We start from the raw sequence: 17589 nt of genomic DNA, 5'->3' as shown, positions 1-17589 counted from the left end.
CAACGACGCTCCGACACCGACAGCCTTAACCTCTATTATGTTCGTCCAACCTCCATGGAAATATCCTACACACTGTTCAGTATACAAACTCCGTCACTAGGCTACTAGAATGACGACACAATCAAATGTCCAGACCCCTACTGAGGCCGGCGGTGTGTCATTGCTCTGTGTGTCGAATGAGGTCACCACGAGTGCTACCACACCCCTGTATGCCTTATCGAATTGCAAACGACATGGTCGTCAATCACGCATAGCTTACGCGTCTCCCCCGCAGGCAGCTCTCTACTCCGTACTCTCAGTTCCTGTCGAGATCTTTTTTTTTTCCAGGCGTACTGTATATTGGTGATCAGCCACAACTATGCCTACATAATAGGAACATCTGCGGTCAACATCGCTTCATTGTCTGTGCAAGATTGAGGCTCAAACTATGGCTGCAAATATGCCTGTAGTTGGCCATCCCGGCGAGGCAGACCCCTCCAAAAAGGACAAGAAGGTATCTTATGCCAGTCTGCCTCACAAAGGTCAGCTCGCTATACTATGTCTCGCTCGAATGGCCGATCCACTGGCTCAGACCTCGATCCAGGTATGACCCAAATTAACAAGGCGAATCGATTTTCGTCATCGTTGGCTTACTCAACGGGATCCAGTCGTACATGTTCTATCAGCTCAAATTCTTTGACCCTTCCCTCTCCGACGCGGCCATCTCAGCACAAGCAGGCTTCCTTGTCGGTGCCAAAACCGCGGCCCAAGTGTGTACGGGGATGTTCTGGGGTCGACTTGCTGATTCGGAAAGTGGAGGAAGGAAAGCAGTCCTCTTGATCGGGCTCATGAGCTGCTGTGAGTCTGTTTTGGGGTTATTGTTGCCTAGACGAGAGGGGTGGCTAACGTACGAGCAGGCGTCTCGTATCTCGGATACGGCTTGTCAAGAAGCTTCATCACGGCAGTTGTGTGGCAGGTGCTTGGAGGCTCGTTGAGTAGCAACGTTGCACTTACAAGATGTGTCGTCGCGGAGCTCAATCCAGAGAAGCGGTTGGTTGCCCTTTTGATCTCTTCACGCCGGTACAGTAGTTCCCGGACTAAACTCGACCAGGTATCGAGCCAGGGCTCTTCTCCTGCTTCCTCTGTTTGCAAATGCAGGCAATCTTCTGGGCCCACTGGTAGGGGGCTTTCTCAGCTCCAACGCCAGAGACGGGCCGAGTGAACGGTATCCTTATCTGCGGCCGAATCTGTGTGTGTCGGCAGTGTACATGGTCGCAGCCTTGGGGGTGCTCTTTGGACTGAACGAGACGCTCGAAAGCATCCAGCATTCCAACGAATCGCGCCTCCGACGGATCATCGGGACAGTCAGCCAGTTCTTCTCGCGGAAGTCCCCTGACAACCCTCATGCATACACTCCAGTCAGGGGCGACGATACAGCCACGCCACTCACACCGACAAGCGAGTCGGCTCCCGCCATCCCCAAGCCGCCCAAGCGCAAGCGCAAGCTGGCATTCCGCCGAATCTGGACATTCAACGTCGTTTGCACACTACTTTCGCACTTTATCATTGCCGGCCACCTGGGTACGTTTTCCAACTTGTGGGCGATCTTCCTGAGCACGCCTGTCGGAGATGCAAAGTCTCGGCACCCTCCCGTCGTGTTCAATGGAGGCCTGGGCATGCTACCACGGGACGTCGGTCTGGCCATGGCGCTCCTCGGGGCCATCGGGGTGGTGCTCCAGCTGGTGATCTACCCAATTCTCCAAGACCGGTTCGGCACCGTCCGGATTTGGCGCACCGCTCTCCTCGTCTTCCCGGTTGTCTACCTGATAGCGCCATTCCCCTCGCTGGTGGCATCAGCGCCCTCTCAAAGGGGGAATACCATCACAGCGGCTGTCTGGCTCGCCACCGGTGCCGTCATCCTGCTGTTCATCGTGGGCCGGACGGGCGTCACCCCGGCCACAACGCTGCTCATCAATGACTGCACTCCGCACCCTTCGGTCCGTGGCACCATCCACACGGCTGGCACCGTCATCGGAAATCTCGGCCGCTCGCTGTTCCCCATCGGCGCTCTAGCCATCTTCGGCCAAGGGCTAAGGATTGGTGTCGTCGGCCTGGGATTCTGGTGTCTCATGGCGCTTGCCGTGTTGGCGTACGTGACCAGTCTGTGGGTCACCGAGGGTTCGAATGGGCTGGAGATTGTGCTGGATGACGACAGCGACGAGGACTGAAATGGACCATCACTTGGTCTGTCGCGCTCGGGTGCTTGCGGACAACTGGCGTGTTGTTACGCCGTCGCCATGGACTGTTCGGAGCCACAATGCATACGCATCTTGACATTATTTGTGATAGGAGTCTGCGTTTTTCTTGATCTAGAGATATTGCACTGTTCAGGAGTAACGGGTTGTATACATTGTACGGTCCATCTCCATCTCCTCCTGAGCACGGCGGCTTTAGGATGTGTCCTGTGTCCTGGGTCCTGGGTCCTGGGTCCTGGATTCGGACTCTGTCGGGGTGACCCGTCCACGGCCCAGTTGTCCTATTGTCTCATTGCGCTGTAGCCATATCCCTCCACCTCCCCCAACCTGCCCGGACCAGGAGCAGCGCCGACTGTTCGTCTTCGATCGTGCAGTAATAGATCTCTCGTCTTCGATCGTGCAGCAATAGATCTCTAGTGCCACCCGATACCTGTCGCGGCAAACCTGGCCTTCGTCTTCACAAATGGGACGTCTAGCTACGCGCCTTAAAACGAAACCAATCCAAACCAATCCAAACCAATCCAGAGACCAGCCAGCTGCTATCTCCCCGGCTGCGCCTCTTCTCTCTTTCTCCTTCTACTTGGACTTGTCGCAAATACAATATTAGAATGGGATTACCAAGATTTTTCCTCTCTTCTTTCTTTTCTTTAATTGGCCCAGCTCCTCTTCCGCCTCCAGTCCGCCCACCGTCCACCACGTAAGTCGTCGACGCTGAACATATCGGCGCCCTCGCGCATCAGAACGTGCCAGACGTGGTTTCGCCTGCCCACGGGCCACGAGGGGAGCGAAAAGTATCTAGTTGGCAAAGCTGGGCGTCAGGAACTGGGTTCGTTTCTTTGAGACGAGACGACAACACAACACAACGAAAAGGGAAACGAAAGGGAAACGAAAGGGAAACGAAAGGGAAACGAAAGGGAAACGAAAGGGAAACGAAAGGGCAAACGAAAGGGAAAGGGAAAACATCTCTTATCCGTTTTGTCGTTATGACCTACCGAACTTTCAAACCCCTCTGATGGGCACCCCGAATCTGGGACCGGATGAGCTGGAGCTGGGACTGCGTCAGACGCGAGCCCCAGATGCGGCCGATGGAGCGGGTGAAGGATACGCTGGCGTAATAGCTGTTCGTCGGGTCGTAGACCGGGGTGGACTCCGAAACAGCTGTGGCAGATCCGCCTTGGTCGAGGGTTTGGTTTCCATTTCCGATTCCATTTCCATTTTGATTTCGATTTCGGCTTTGATGCTGCTCTTGCTCTTGCTGTTGCCCTTGCTGCTTCTGTTCTGTGGAAGTGGGTGTCCTAGGCTCAGGACCGGCGTGCTTCGGGCTTGAATCAGAAGAAACATGACTGCCACTGCCGGCCCGATGAGCAGAAGCCCTCGTTGGATCCTGCTCTCGGTTCGGGTTGGGCCATAGGGACGAAGTGTCGGCCAAGGCTTCCAGCGGCGCGTCAAAGAAGACATCGCGATACGTGTCGTTTTGGATCAACAGGTCGAATGGGGCGTTCCCGGACCCAACCACGGTGACGGGTCTCCGAACAACGGTGGAGCCGTTGAAATGAGTCAGGTAGCCCCTTTCGCGGAGGGGCCCCAGCTCGTCGTTCAATTTCGCCCAGAGCCTGGGACCCGAAGTCTTGAAGTCGATGAGGACGACGAGCGTCTGGGTCGGGTCGACGTCGAAGACGCCGTTCAACATGCCGGTACCGGGGATGGGATCGTCCTCGTCCCCGTCCTCATCCATCTCCATGCTATCCATGTCCCTGGCCCTGGCCCTCGGCTGGGCATGGTGTTCGATCTGCATCTGCGGGTTTTGCTGCTCTAGCAGGTCCAGCAGCGGGTTCAGATATAGGTCTTGGAGAGTGCGACTCGAAGTCAAGGCTAAGCGGCGGTGGCCGACCAAGAGTCTATCGTCGACAAGCCACACGTCCGCTTCCACGCCCGTGCAGCCGGCGTAGATGGCATCGTACAGGGGCACGGCCCGCCAGTAGTCGTTATGCGAGTGACAGTTGACGGGGTGGATGTCGCCTGTTGCATCAGTGGGCCAATGTGACAGTGATTCTGACGATGACGCCGACAGTTCACCGGGCCGAATCCCAGAGTAGACGAACCTGTCTAGGTGATCGGGAAATGCTGGTACTGCTGCTTCGAAAGCGCCGAACAGGTTGTCGAGGACATGGACGGCGCCGCTGGAGGGTCGGTGTTAGCATTTGGAGGGATGTGACTTGTGCTTGAAAAAGGAAAGCGCATCTTGATCTTGGTCTTGGTCTTAATCTTAATCACAGGGGAACTAACACGACGGAGAGGTAAGCGATAACGAGGCTGACCAGTAATCTGTATAATCGTGGTCTCCGGCCGAGAAATGGCGTGGGCCAGAGCCTGTGACCAGAGGCCTTGGCCCATAGCGGAGCAGCAGAGTTGTTGAACATGGACCTCACGCACGTCTGGACTCTTCTCCAGAGAGCGGGCGCGGGCTTGGGCACTCCTAGATCACCAATGTCTTCAACGCCGGACGGCTCGATCAAAACGAAGGTAGTTTTGCCACCCCCAAGGGCCGCATTTGAAGGACTTGGGCGGGCTTCATCGTCGAAACTGGGGCCAATGCGAGTGCCCATGGCATCTCGAGAGCTGCTGGAGGAGTGAGAAGAGAGAAGCAGAGGGGTCGATGGGTGCTGGTGCTGGTGCTGGTGCTCATGCTCACTTGGAGAGGGAGAAGGAAAGGAAAAGGCCGTATGCTACGTTAGTACGTACATCTGGAGTAATTACTCGAAACACGCCTCGAAGAGATACGGACGAGATACGGAGTACGGAGGGTGCGGATGAGAGGTCAAGCATGACGCGGCCAGCGTGCGTGTATTGTACAGTACGGGCATTCTGTACCGTACACGGTAAAGTCTGCCGCGTAAGCAGTGGCCAGTCCGGAATAGATACCCGGGCAGGTACCCAACCAGTGTGAGTCAGCTCCAGCCATACCACATACGTACTAGGTATTACCTGACAATCGAGTACTATAAGAACGCAGACTGCTTTCAAGGGGGCGACGGGTTTAGTATACTTCAACTCTTCTTCAACTGCGACACACGCGCTCCCTATGTATTATATATTATTGATGATACCTCTTATCGTGCTGTATGCCCATCCGCACGCCCGTCGGAGCCCCCACCGACATGTGAGATGGGAGATGTCGGCGTGTATTCCGAATGATCACAGGGGATAAATGAAATACTTGTTCTCCAGATCCGTCAGATCGAGCAGAGAGATGTCGACCTCGACCTCGGTTCTCTTGCCATCGGCATCCGTCTGCTCGATCACGCCTGTCCTGGTCTTGCCGGCTGCCTCTTGCTCGGCGATCCACGCATATCGTTCCTTGTTTCGGCGCGCCAGGATCCATTGGATGATGAACAGAATGACCGGGGTGCCGGCCCAGCTGATGACAATCTGCACAATCCAGGCGGGATAGTATCTCGGAGCGTCCTTCGGAACCCAGATCTGCGGCGAGATCAGATTGGCAATGCCGTATCCGGCCATGAAGAAGACGTTGCGCGCCAGCTTCTTGGTGTAGCCAGCCGCGGTCGACGTGGTCCAGCCCAGGGCGATGATGTAGGTGATGCCAAACGTGGCGCCGGCGAGGATCAGGCACGCCAGGAGGCCGATCTTCTTGTCCCAGTCCACCGTCGCCATGCCGATGCCACCTGCCACCGCCGGTAGGCACCAGAACGCGCCCCAGTAGGCTTTGCGCCAGGGAACGTAGCGGAGCAGGATCGTGGCCACGATGCAGCATGCCACGGAAAAGCCACCGCTGGCGGCACTGACGAGTGTGGACCCCAGATTCGACACGCCGAGAGAGACGAACAGCAGATTCTGCTGGTAGGCGATGTTGTTGGAGAGCATGAGCGTGAAGGCCTGGAGGCCAAACAGCCACGAGATAGGATCCTGCACCGCTTCGCGCAGTTGGCTCTTCTTGACCTTTTTGTACTCGATTGAGCTGCCGGTGGCGTCGTGGATCTTGGTGACCAGGTACACTCGTTCACGCAACGTCAGGAATTTCGCCTCGGCCGGATTGTTCGGGTAGTAGAACCACGAGAAGATGGCCAGGAAGAAAGTCAGGCCGCCGGTGGTGATCATGAAGAGCTTCCACGGCGCCACCGAGCTTTGACTCCACAGGAGCCCGTAGGCGATGAATCCGGCAGGGATGGGTGCGCCCATGCACGATACCCAGAACAACGGCTGCAGAATCCCCTGCACCTTGGGCACAAAGAACATGCCCAGGGTGATTTCAATCGCCGGCACCACCGTGGCCTCGACAGCCCCTAGGAAGAACCTTAGGGGGATCAAGGCACCGTAACTTTCGGCCGTGCAGTGGAGGAGTACAAGTAGCGACCAAAGGAAGATGGCACCGCCCATGAAGCGTCCCAATGGCACGCGCTGCATGAGATAGTGGCCTGGAAACTGCCCAATGATGTATCCTGCAAGTATTCCGTTAGAAGAAACATACGGGCCTCCAAAAGCGAGTAGACTGGGGGGGTTTTCTCACCAGCATAGAAAAGTGTATTCAGGTCATTATATTGGCCATTGCCGATGCCTGTCTCTTCGAATAGACCTAGGATGGAGGCGTACGACAATGTGGCTTTGTCAATCTAGCTCGTCTATCAGTTGATGTCTCCCCGTCGGGGTGTCAAGGGTGACGACATACAAACAGCATCAGGTCGATAATGACCAACAAGGGCACAAGGCCGAAGTATAGTTTCCGATCCAACCTTTTCTGGCCCGCCACATCCAAGCCTTGTGCCACCTCACTCCCATGCGTCTTCAGTAGGGTATAGGTCACGTCGGCATCTCTTTCAGCAATGTGAGGCTCGGGCTTGGTTATGATCTCCGGATGGAGTTCTTTAGTCGCCATTTTGGGGGGAGCGCAATGGAGGACGAGCAATCAACTGCGCAGTAGCAATGCACGCGACGGTGAACAGCAGGGACTTGGGTCAATGGACAGGACATACATATATAGCCCATCTCAGTGCATGAACCTGCCTGGCGACCCCTGCCGAGATCATGGTCGTGATTCGCCATATATCGCGTCATTCTGTAACACCACCGCGAAAAGAAGGAGAGAAAAGCATCAGGATGGCTCATCAGGGTTGTATATTGTATTCTCCATGATAACGCCGAAACGCATGCTCGCCTACATGTTTAGTGTAAAGTCCGTCGCGTTCATGACTGGCCAGCATGCCACCAGGTGGTTCTCATGAAAAGCTTTGCAATTGCTTGGTGTTGCGGACCAAGCTCCCTTGACGCCACAAGCTTATTTTCAAGTGGACGAATCCTTTGGTGACACTTAAAGCGCGTCCAGATCTCCGGTACGTGTAGGATGGAGTCAGGATACGGCTCAGTTTCGGCGCAGTCTAGATTATTACCAGTCAATCTTAGTGGGCGCACTGGACTCCGCTCCATTTCCGCTCATCGCTCATGGCGCATTCACTTATGATTGGGCCCCGTCGCGAGGATCGAAGCACGGCGCGGGTCTGTTTTCAGAAGATTTAGAAGGCGTGTGGAAGGATGCTGATGCTGATGCTGATGCAAGACCAAGAAAAAGAACTTGAGCTTCAAGTTGTGCCACTTCCCTGCCAAGCGTCACGTGTGAGGCTGTGGCGCCGACGAGGCTGTCCACCTCTCACCTCTCACCTCTTTGATCCCATCACCCCAATGACCGCATTCTGGCTTACATCTGCGACCATCAAACATCGAGATGAGCGAGAACAATGGGAGAAAACTGGACATGGAAAGAAAAGCTCTACCTCTCATCTAGGTGCCTCTAATTATTAGGTGTCGGTAAGTTTGCCGCAAGCGAGGGTGGAGGGTGGCACTGACCAAGGCCTGTTGCCACACTCTCTGACTCGGATGTGATGTGACATGAGGCGATCATCCTTCCCGCAGCCGGGAGCGAGGCGTTTGTCTTCGGGGATATTCTGTCTCCAGTCCTCAAGCGGAAAGGTGGTTGCTAACTGTCAGGTCAACATGCGCTCTGTTTGGCTGAAGTGCAAAGCACGCCATCTAGTCTTGTATCGCGCACTGCGGCTCACCTGTTCACCGTTACAAAGCAGCCAATTGCCCTTATGTCCTGGTCCTGGTCTTGGTGCTGGATGCCTGGATCTGGATATTGGAGCATTCTCAAGTTGCCATGTTTCTTAAAGTTTGTTACCTGTCGTGAGACAAGCAAAGATGACTGCTCAGCAGATCAAGTCAGTAGCCATCATCGGTGCTGGGGCGTCAGGTAATCATCTACATCTGGCCGTCCGGAATTGATGCTCACCTCCCTTCCTTCCATCAAGGAGCCGCAGCCGCAGCCGCTTTTGGAGCAGAGGGCTATTTCGACAAGATACGAGTCTTCGAGCGGCGGGAGACGCCTGGCGGAACGTGGTATGAAAGTAACGCCCCTTCTTCCGGCCTGTATATATAACATATTCGCACTATGAACCAGGATCTATGATGGTGACCCCAGGCCCGCACTCAAGATTGTTCCTGGGGCCTTGCCTCCGGATATAGATCGGCCCTTGACAATCCCCGATGGGTTGCCCAAAACCACCACCCCGAGCTCGCAAGAGCGTTTTGAGCGGACACCAATCTATGATGAGTTGACGTGAGTCCTGGCATGGCTTCTGGACGCATGGGATGGGTTCCTGATGCTTGCAGGACCAATGTCCCGGCCATCGCCATGTCCTTCTCAGATCTACCCTTCGCATACGGCCCTTTCGCTCCGCATTGGGTACCACGGCAATACATAGCCAACTACTTTTCTTCGCACAGAACAGACCTCTTCCTGGCCCTGAATACTACTGTGGAGGATTTGTCCAAATTGCCGACCAAAACGACCTCAAGTGGGACCAGATGGAAACTCGTGCTTCGACGACATGATGCCGTAAGGCGCGTCGATGTTTGGTGGGAAGAGGAGTTTGATGCTGTCATCATTGCAAATGGCCATTACTCGGTACCATATGTAGGTCAATCCCGGCAAACTCCAATGCACTTCTAGCTGAGGCCCTGCCATTGACCTGTCACAGGTGCCCCCTGTCACCGGTTTAGGTGAGTATCTAGACCTGTTTCCCGGCAAAGTGTCACACTCGAAAGCATACCGCACACCGGAGGAATACAGAGATAAACGAGTCCTGGTGATTGGGAATTCGGCATCAGGCCACGACATCACCACCGCTCTCGTCAAAGCGGCTCGACTTCCCGTCTACCAATCGCGCCGATCTCGCTCTCGATGGGACGGTGCGAATCCTCCGGAGGGCATTGAGTGGAAACCCGTCATCAGCGAATACCGATCCAACGGCGACATTGTGTTCGACGACGGCTCGATACTTTCCTCCATAGATGCCATCATCTACTGTACTGGCTATCATGCCTCCTTTCCGTTCTGGAACGCCGAGGCCAATGGTGGCCCGATCTTCGACTATACCCAAAATCGTCTGGTCGGGAGTTATCAGCACACTTTCTTCCCTGACCATCCTACCCTCGGTGTCGTCGGTATGCCCCGCACATTGACGTTCAGGTCGTTTGAATATCAGGCTATCGCGCTCGCACGGCTCTTTTCTGGAAGGAATGCCACCGCACTACCGCCCCAAGAAGAACAGAAACGTTGGGACAAGGAGCGCTGGGAGCTGGCCAGAAGAGAGCACAGGAAGTTTCACGACATCCCTTGGGATAACGGGGAGACCATGGAGTGGTTACGCTGGCTATACGAATTGGCTGGGCTCCCTGAACTGGAAGGAGCAGGCAGGACCCCTCCCATCCTCGACCGTGAAGTCAGATGGGCGATTGAGCATGTCAGGAAGTATCCGGAGCCTGGAGACGGGGAGAAGAGATTGAAACAGGGTGCTGGGACTGATGTCGACACCAAGGAAGATGACAACGGCTGGGTGTTGGTGGGCTCTGAAGCGGTAAGAGATAGACTACATTTCATTTAACCTCATAGATCCAGCTTCTCGTACACGACAACCATAGACGGACAGGCCAATGGCTTTGATCTGGGCCAACAGGATGCAATGGGTTCAACACTTCTCTGGCTGTCGCCTATGTGGTCCAGAGTTACCGTGCACTCGCCCAGACTGCTTTGGCTTTGTTGTAGGAGATTGAGGGGCCGTATAACGTGATGAAGAAAACATACTTGGATTGGATCTCTGTGGAGCTCTCTGTTAACACACTATGCCAGGACGAAGCACTGCTCTAGACAATGGACAGTGAACAGTGGACAGTGGACGGTGGACGGTGGACGGTGGACGGTGATTCACTCACCTCGGGACAGCTTCCATTTCTAGACGTCGGCAAGACCTGCCTTTGAAGTAATTCTCACAGATCGGGCAGTTGGAAGCGAGTGATCTGACCGTCGACGTCATCAACACCGCGTGAGGTGAACTTTTGGTAATTAGATCTTTGTAAATATCACTTCCATCGCATAACAGTCCATTATCCGTCTCTGCTCGCCATGCCATTTATGACCTAGTACTGGCTCAATACAAAGTACTGCAACGCCTCAGTGCTAGAGGAAGGTTGTCGCGTTCTGCGAAAGACAGCGCCAGAGCCAGCGCAAGTGCTGTTGGTATTGTTGTGAAGACAGCCGGTCGACCGCCCAGATGGCTTCTGCGGAACAGTCTCACCCCGGCATCACCACTGCAACCACCTCCCCGTCGCATGAACATGGTGGTATCCCTTACTCAAATGGCTCTTTCCCTTCCTCATTCAACCGCGATAGCCCCAATTCTGACCAGGCATTCACATCGCTGCAATTTGAGGACACGCCCCTTTCAGGTGACCAGAGTGAAGCCCAGACACAATTCACTGATCTGCGCAATCCAAATAACCAGACAGATGAAGCGTACGCACAACTGAAAAATCTCGCCGCAGGCAGATACACGTCTTGCTCGGACAAGCCGCTCAAGTACAGAGTACCTCCGCAGTCCTGGTACGGCTTACTCGTCGATCCCGAGTTTGAACGTTTACGAGAAGCGTAAGCGCTCCTTGAACAGGCTCTGCTCAATTGTTGGCTAACTTCTCCCACAGATTCAACTTCAAGATTTCGTACGACGTCTCGGAATCGGTTCTTACCATTTTCCCAATGTCTGGTAGAAGACACGCTATACTTGTCGACTGGGTAATCGAACGCGCAGTTCTTGCCAAACATGGTTTGGAACCAGCAATAAGACAACGATTTCAGGTCACCAGCAATCTAGAGTTTGGCGAATTTGAGGGTGAATGGGATGGATCGATGAAAACACCCGACATACTCCTCGAATGGGTACAAGATCAAGATCGTGGATTCAAGGCCCATACCATCGTCGAAGTGGCTTCTTCCCAGACCAAGGATGCGCTCATCAAATTAGTCCACGACTACCTCAGCGGATCGCCCGATATCTCCAGAGTTGTTCTTCTAGACATTACCGAGGATCCCGCGTATCGGTCCCCAGACAACATCGGTGCCCAGGGCTTGAAAGACGTCCAGGCCGCAGACCTTCACTGTGAATCAGACCAGGGACCGGTTTGGCACAACGGCGTTCAGTGGGTTGGGAGAACTACGATTTCCTGGGAGGTTTGGGAACGACACGCAGTGACTGGAGAGCCAGAATGCTTGTTCAGCACAACTTTCGTTCCTGAGCACAACGGATCCCCACTTCCATTCTTCGAAATCCCATCTACGATTGCTACGGGCGTCCAGCCTGTGACCGTCCAGGCGGCAGATGTCGAAATACTCCGAAACACTCTGTTGAAACCAGCAATATACGGAGAAGCCCGGCGGCGCATGCGAAAATTCATCAAAAAGGAAGCTCAGATTGCAGACAATGCAGCAAAAGCCGCTGAGCAAGAAACGCACGCCGAAGAGAGAGAGCGCGCAAACCAAGAACGAGCGGCGCGACAGCAAGCTCGGCGAGGCTATTGATATCATCCGCAGGAACAGGGAACGTTTATGGGACAGGTATCACGCTTCCACGCTTCCACCGTGCCCGTGATACCTAGTTCGGCATTACAGCCGAGTCGCGCCCGTAATGCTCATCTGAGCCTTCAACAATGTGGGGAGTGATGCAAGGTCTGGCGAGGAGGTTGATGTTATCCGCAGGAACAGGGAATGTTAATGGGACAGGTATCACGCTTCCACGCCTCCACCGTGCCCGTGATACCTAATTCGGCAATACAGCCGAGTCGCGCCCTTAATGTTCCTCTAATACAATTCCTTAACAACCTCTACGTTTTTGCCGTTTCTTCTGTCCGGTCCTCTCTGTATCGTTGTCTTGGAGACTGTGTAGAAGATAAAGATAATCTCTAATCATAAGACCCTTACTGTGACGACGGGCGCAGGGCGCCATCACCCTTGTCAGGATTAGATTTCTCGCCTCTTGGCGGAAATTTTGCGGACTCGGACGCAGCCGCAGCAGCGAAATCCTCTGTGCCCAAGAAACACTCCAGAGAGATCGTAACCTTCTCTCTTCACGCACACCAACCTCTTTGTGCTCTAGTTACACCATCCTGGTAGCGTGTTGAGATTCGAGAATGGAGACATTAGTCGAGAACGGCGACGGCCAACTTACCATCCAGAATCTTCAATCGCCCACGAAACGGAGGCCTACCAGTACATTGACGGCCGAAGACAAAGAAAATCAGAAGCAAGTGGCCGAGGCACGAAAGAAGTATGGAAGAGGGCGCCCTGTCCGGATTAATGAAGTTCGAGACAAGAAGCTGCGTGCAAACCTGAAGCGCATCGAGAACAAATACCGGACTGCGGTCTTGAATGCAAAGGATGCGGAGATCCTGTACGAGAACCAGGAAGGATTCCTGCAACCCGAATCCGAACTTGAGAAGACATACAAAGTCCGACAGGCAGATATCCTCGACGCGATTGGTGTCCAACAGGCCAACAAGGCTGTCGACTTCAGACTGGATCTAGGGCCCTATGTATCCGATTACACAAGGAACGGGCGCAGTTTACTGCTTGCCGGGAGAAAAGGACACATTGCCACCTGTGAATGGCGGGCTGGGAAGCCAGGCTGTGAACTGCATCTGAACGAGACCGTGCGAGATGCCAAGTGGCTGCACAACGACCAGTACTTCGCCGTGGCCCAGAAGAAACACACATACATTTACGACCACGCCGGAGTCGAGATCCATTGCTTGAAAAAGTATGTGGAAACCACGCATCTTGAATTTCTACCATATCACTTCCTGCTGGCAGGGGTGGAAAACAGTGGGTTCTTGAGGTATACCGATACCTCGACAGGACAAGTCGTGGCCGAACATCCGACTCGGAAAGGCGCTCCGACGGCTCTGGCGCAGAACCCATATAACGCCATCCTCCATGTCGGGCACCAGCATGGCACCGTATCTCTATGGTCTCCCAATTCCACCACGCCTCTGGTCAAGATCCAATCCAATGCCGGGCCTGTTCGATCCATCGCCATCGACCGCTCTGGCCACTATATGCTATGCGGTGGACAGGATCTCCGGCTGAAACTCTGGGACCTCCGGGCCTTAAAGGAGGTCCATTCGTATCGGACTCATCAGCCCGCGTCATCTATCGACATATCAGACCGTGGCCTTGCAGCCATCGGCAGTGGCACAGGAGTGACGATCTGGAAAGACCTCTTCACCGCCTCCACCTCGGTCGATCCCATCAAAGTCCAATCACCGTACTTGAACTGGGGCAACGAGGGCCGCCGGGTCGAGCGTGTCCGCTTCTGCCCCTTCGACGACATCCTAGGCATCTCGCATGCCGAGGGATTCAGCAGCATCGTTGTTCCGGGCGCCGGGGAACCCAATTACGATGCTCTTGAAGCCAACCCCTACGAGACGCGCAAACAACGGCAAGAGGCCGAAGTCCAGTCTCTCCTTACCAAGTTGCAGCCCGAAACTATAGCCCTCGACCCCAACTTCATCGGGACATTGGACATTCGCAGTGCAGAGCAGCGAAAACAAGAGAAGGACCTCGATGCGCCGCCTGTGGACCCTCTAGCGAAGTTGAAGGAGCGTAACCGCGGACGTGGTAAGAACAGTGCGATCCGGAGACATCTGAGGAAGAAGGGTGGCAAGAATATTGTCGATGAGAAAAGACTACGGCTGGAGGAAATGAAGAAGGAACGGATGGAGAGAGGAAAGGAGAAGCTGAAAAAGGACCAGGTAGATCTAGGGCCAGCTTTGGCCAGATTTGCCCGGAAAGGGGCATAATCGATGGACAGGCCGTGTTTATTTGCACGGACTGGTTGGACTCGTAACGCATTTCATTCAGATGTAGTCAAACACGTGAGGACGGTTCCAACGAAAATGGTCCGTCCTCTCTGGGATGGATATATGGACAAGCCGCTACATAACCTGGTTACAGGGCACCCATCTGGTTTTGGCTGGAGGGGGAGCGGGATGATTTGTTGGACCCTATCTTATATGCTGGTCGACCAAACATGTCTCCTGCTGCCTCTCACTGCTGCGGCATGACCCTCGTATATCGATTGACGTTGGGCTGGTCGCCGCTGCCCCTCAGGACGCCGGCGGCCCAGCGCTTCCGACTCTCGTAGTAGGCGGGGGTACTCTTCCAGGCGGAGAGAATCATATCGATCGTCTCCTTGACGCCGACGCCGTTCTTGATGACGGCGCGCACGACGGGCCCGCCCTCACGCATCCTCCTGGCCTCGGTCTCCATGAGGTCGACGTCGGCGCCGACGGCGTCGGCCAGATCGCACTTGTTGATGACCAGCAGGTCGCTGCCGGTGATGCCGGGCCCGCCTTTGCGAGGCACCTTGTCGCCGCCGGCGACGTCGATGACGTAGATGATGAAGTCGGCCAGCTCGCGACTGTAGTTGGCCGCCAGGTTGTCGCCGCCGGACTCGATCAGCAGCAGATCCGTCTGGAACTTGGCGTGCAGGCCTTGCAGGGCCAGCAGGTTCGCCGAAATGTCCTCGCGCACCGCCGCGTGCGGGCACCCGCCCGTCTCGATCGCCACGATCCGTTCGGGCGTCAGCGCCCCGTGTTTCGTCAGGAACTCGGCGTCTTCGCGCGTGAAGATGTCGTTGGTCACCGCCGCGATGTTGTACTCTTTTCGGAGCCCCAGGCATAGCTCCAGCATCAGCGCCGTCTTGCCCGACCCGACCGGTCCGCCAATCCCGATCGTGAATGCCCGGTCGCTGAACTCCCGGCCCTCCACCAGTGGCATTTCTCGGTGGATGTATGACCCTGGCCCGTCGAGGATCTCGTGCGAGTGTCCATGCGGCGTGCCGTTGGCGTGGTCATGGTCGTGTGAGTGCGACGCGGCCCCCTCGTGCGAGTGTGTCGCCATCTTGACTCGTCAGGCTGCTCGAATGAAGACACGGCCGTGCTGTGCTGGCCGGACCAGATCTTGCGGTTCTGATATCGGTGCTGCGGACAGGCAGCCGGGGGTTGTCTTGTTCTTGTGGGGGTAGGATCGCGGATTAGGGCCGGTGAGAGTTGCAGAATAACCTTGTGCCTTGGGATCACTGATGCACGCCTCGAGTACTACTAACAATCAAGGGCCATTGTTTCCAATTTGCAAGTTGCGGAAGAGGTCTAACTGCCCTGAAGCACCAGAAGTACGTAGTAGCATGTAGTATTCTGCGGTGGTGAGGGGTACGGAGTATCCTGTAAGCAAAAGTTTCCATGCCACATACGCAAGCCTAAGCCCCGCACAGTTGGGCGCAGGGATCAAAACCGCGGGTTCTCTCAACGCAACAAATCTAGGTACATTGGATATTATATTCTTACATGATACCTACCTATAGGCAGGTAGGCATGCCATTACCTGATCCAACATGTCAATAGTCCACATAGTTCTGTTCAAACTCAAGTCCTCACTGAGCGACTCTGAGAAGAAAGAGGTGTGCTTGCATCTATCTACTTCTATTCATATCTCTGGTATTGCATTCGAGCCGGTGGGTGCTGACTGCAACAGTTCTGCGATGACATGCTCTCTTTAAGAGGCAACTGTGTCCACCCGACGTCTCAGAAGCCGTATATTGTCGCAGCTTCGGGTGGCGTCGACAACAGTCCGGAGGGAGCACAGGTTGGCGAGAGTCTCTGTTCCTCTGACGGATTTATTTAACAATGGTTTGCAGGGAGGCTTCACCCACGGGTTCGTCGTCGAGTTCGCTTCCAAGGAAGACCGAGACTACTACGTCTCACATGACCCCGCTCATCAAGCCTTTGTGAAGAAGAATAGTCCCCGGTTTGAGGATGTCAGAGTGATTGATTATGAGAAGGGGGTGTATTGAAGTGCCCGCGGATAGATCAATCAGCAAATCAGTCTGTTGGTGAACAAGTTCCTTTCTTGTACTCTTATCATATTGCTAGACACCTGGTCGCTGCAGCTTCTTAGGAGCAAGCCTCATAAAACGCCACGATTCATGTCGTCTATGAAACACTGAAGGATTCGCCACACCCACACTGCTCTGTAATGTTGGGGTTGTTGAAAACAAATCTAGCACTGAGTTTGTCCTCCTTCCAGTCCATTTCGCTGCCAATGATGCTGAAAAGGGCCTTGCTATCAATTAAAACCTTGACACCGTCTTGTTCAACCGCCTCATCGAAAGGTCCGTGTTTGTCCACAAATTCGAGATGGTATGCGAGCCCAGAGCAACCCCTGTTCTTGACGCCCACTCTTATCATCTTCGGATTGGGCTGGTCCAGAAGCTCTCGTAAGTGGACCAAAGCACTGGGTGTAATGGTCATGGCGGCCTTTCGAGGCCGTAGTTTGCTTCGCCGAGGTTTAGTTGACTTCGGTTCCTCCGTCTTGGGTTGGGGCACAGGCTTGGGCTGTTGCGCCTCTCTCTCGGGCACACTTAAACTTGCGGTTTCCACAATATCTGTCTGTCGCTTCTCGTTCTCCTGAGGAATTCTGGTGTCATTGAGGCGTGGTGGGGGTCCAGCTATCGAGGTATCTGGAATGTTGGTATTTCGTGGCGGTAGAGGGAAGTCGGTGGGCAAGCTGTGAGGTTGGTAAGACGGCACGGTATATAGCTCCCTCTTGGAGGACTGTGGGACTGCTTTCGCCGAGGAGTAGGTCCTGAACGCATGAGGACAACAGCGTGCGGTTGAGGCGAGGGCAAGTGCTCTGAAGAAGATGGCAGATGACGTCGTCGTGGGAATCAGGTGCGTCGCAGACATTGTGAAAGCGGTGATTTCGACGTCAATGCGTGGCGAACATCGAAAGCTGAAGAGGCAGTAATATACAGCGTCAGATATAGGTAGTGTGTATGAAGCGGGTGGGAGACGAGGTGATATGTTGGTGAAGAATCCAAGATGCTCTCCCGAGGCGTGGAAGCGCAGGCCTTCAAATGGCCGAGTGACTCTTTGCCTCTTGCCTCTTGCCGGGCCGTTTGTC

The 17589-nt window shown here is 54.6% G+C and overlaps 9 protein-coding genes across 9 annotated transcripts; 5 read left to right on the top strand and 4 right to left on the bottom strand.

The window, feature by feature from the left end:
* Window positions 1-439: 439 nt before the first annotated feature.
* A1O3_10118 (uncharacterized protein) lies at window positions 440-2207 on the top strand (the record flags this gene model as incomplete). Its single annotated transcript, XM_007740209.1, has 4 exons — window positions 440-583; window positions 648-837; window positions 897-1029; window positions 1091-2207. The coding sequence occupies 4 exons, from the start codon at window positions 440-442 to the stop codon at window positions 2205-2207; spliced, it is 1584 nt and encodes a 527-aa protein (XP_007738399.1).
* A 1015-nt stretch (window positions 2208-3222) lies between these two features.
* On the bottom strand, window positions 3223-4840 carry A1O3_10117 (uncharacterized protein; the record flags this gene model as incomplete). The annotated part of the gene is made up of 2 exons (XM_007740208.1): window positions 3223-4414; window positions 4521-4840. The coding sequence occupies 2 exons, from the start codon at window positions 4838-4840 to the stop codon at window positions 3223-3225; spliced, it is 1512 nt and encodes a 503-aa protein (XP_007738398.1).
* A 589-nt stretch (window positions 4841-5429) lies between these two features.
* On the bottom strand, window positions 5430-7125 carry A1O3_10116 (uncharacterized protein; the record flags this gene model as incomplete). Its single annotated transcript, XM_007740207.1, has 3 exons — window positions 5430-6691; window positions 6760-6862; window positions 6919-7125. 3 exons carry the CDS (start codon window positions 7123-7125, stop codon window positions 5430-5432), a joined length of 1572 nt encoding a protein of 523 aa, XP_007738397.1.
* A 1316-nt stretch (window positions 7126-8441) lies between these two features.
* A1O3_10115 (uncharacterized protein) lies at window positions 8442-10186 on the top strand (the record flags this gene model as incomplete). Its single annotated transcript, XM_007740206.1, has 5 exons — window positions 8442-8493; window positions 8552-8639; window positions 8701-8859; window positions 8913-9216; window positions 9281-10186. The coding sequence occupies 5 exons, from the start codon at window positions 8442-8444 to the stop codon at window positions 10184-10186; spliced, it is 1509 nt and encodes a 502-aa protein (XP_007738396.1).
* Window positions 10187-10852: 666 nt separating this feature from the next.
* A1O3_10114 (uncharacterized protein) lies at window positions 10853-12153 on the top strand (the record flags this gene model as incomplete). Its single annotated transcript, XM_007740205.1, has 2 exons — window positions 10853-11226; window positions 11280-12153. The coding sequence occupies 2 exons, from the start codon at window positions 10853-10855 to the stop codon at window positions 12151-12153; spliced, it is 1248 nt and encodes a 415-aa protein (XP_007738395.1).
* A 608-nt stretch (window positions 12154-12761) lies between these two features.
* On the top strand, window positions 12762-14429 carry A1O3_10113 (uncharacterized protein; the record flags this gene model as incomplete). The annotated part of the gene is made up of 1 exon (XM_007740204.1): window positions 12762-14429. One exon carries the CDS (start codon window positions 12762-12764, stop codon window positions 14427-14429), a length of 1668 nt encoding a protein of 555 aa, XP_007738394.1.
* Window positions 14430-14676: 247 nt separating this feature from the next.
* Window positions 14677-15531, bottom strand: A1O3_10112 (urease accessory protein; the record flags this gene model as incomplete). Its single annotated transcript, XM_007740203.1, has 1 exon — window positions 14677-15531. The coding sequence occupies one exon, from the start codon at window positions 15529-15531 to the stop codon at window positions 14677-14679; it is 855 nt and encodes a 284-aa protein (XP_007738393.1).
* A 490-nt stretch (window positions 15532-16021) lies between these two features.
* On the top strand, window positions 16022-16480 carry A1O3_10111 (uncharacterized protein; the record flags this gene model as incomplete). The annotated part of the gene is made up of 3 exons (XM_007740202.1): window positions 16022-16087; window positions 16162-16272; window positions 16325-16480. 3 exons carry the CDS (start codon window positions 16022-16024, stop codon window positions 16478-16480), a joined length of 333 nt encoding a protein of 110 aa, XP_007738392.1.
* A 139-nt stretch (window positions 16481-16619) lies between these two features.
* Window positions 16620-17372, bottom strand: A1O3_10110 (uncharacterized protein; the record flags this gene model as incomplete). The annotated part of the gene is made up of 1 exon (XM_007740201.1): window positions 16620-17372. The coding sequence occupies one exon, from the start codon at window positions 17370-17372 to the stop codon at window positions 16620-16622; it is 753 nt and encodes a 250-aa protein (XP_007738391.1).
* Window positions 17373-17589: the final 217 nt, after the last annotated feature.

The sequence above is a fragment of the Capronia epimyces genome (assembly GCF_000585565.1).
Source record: "Capronia epimyces CBS 606.96 chromosome Unknown aczIQ-supercont1.11, whole genome shotgun sequence".
NCBI lineage: Eukaryota > Fungi > Ascomycota > Eurotiomycetes > Chaetothyriales > Herpotrichiellaceae > Capronia > Capronia epimyces.
This window is presented reverse-complemented; position numbering and strand designations above follow the sequence as displayed.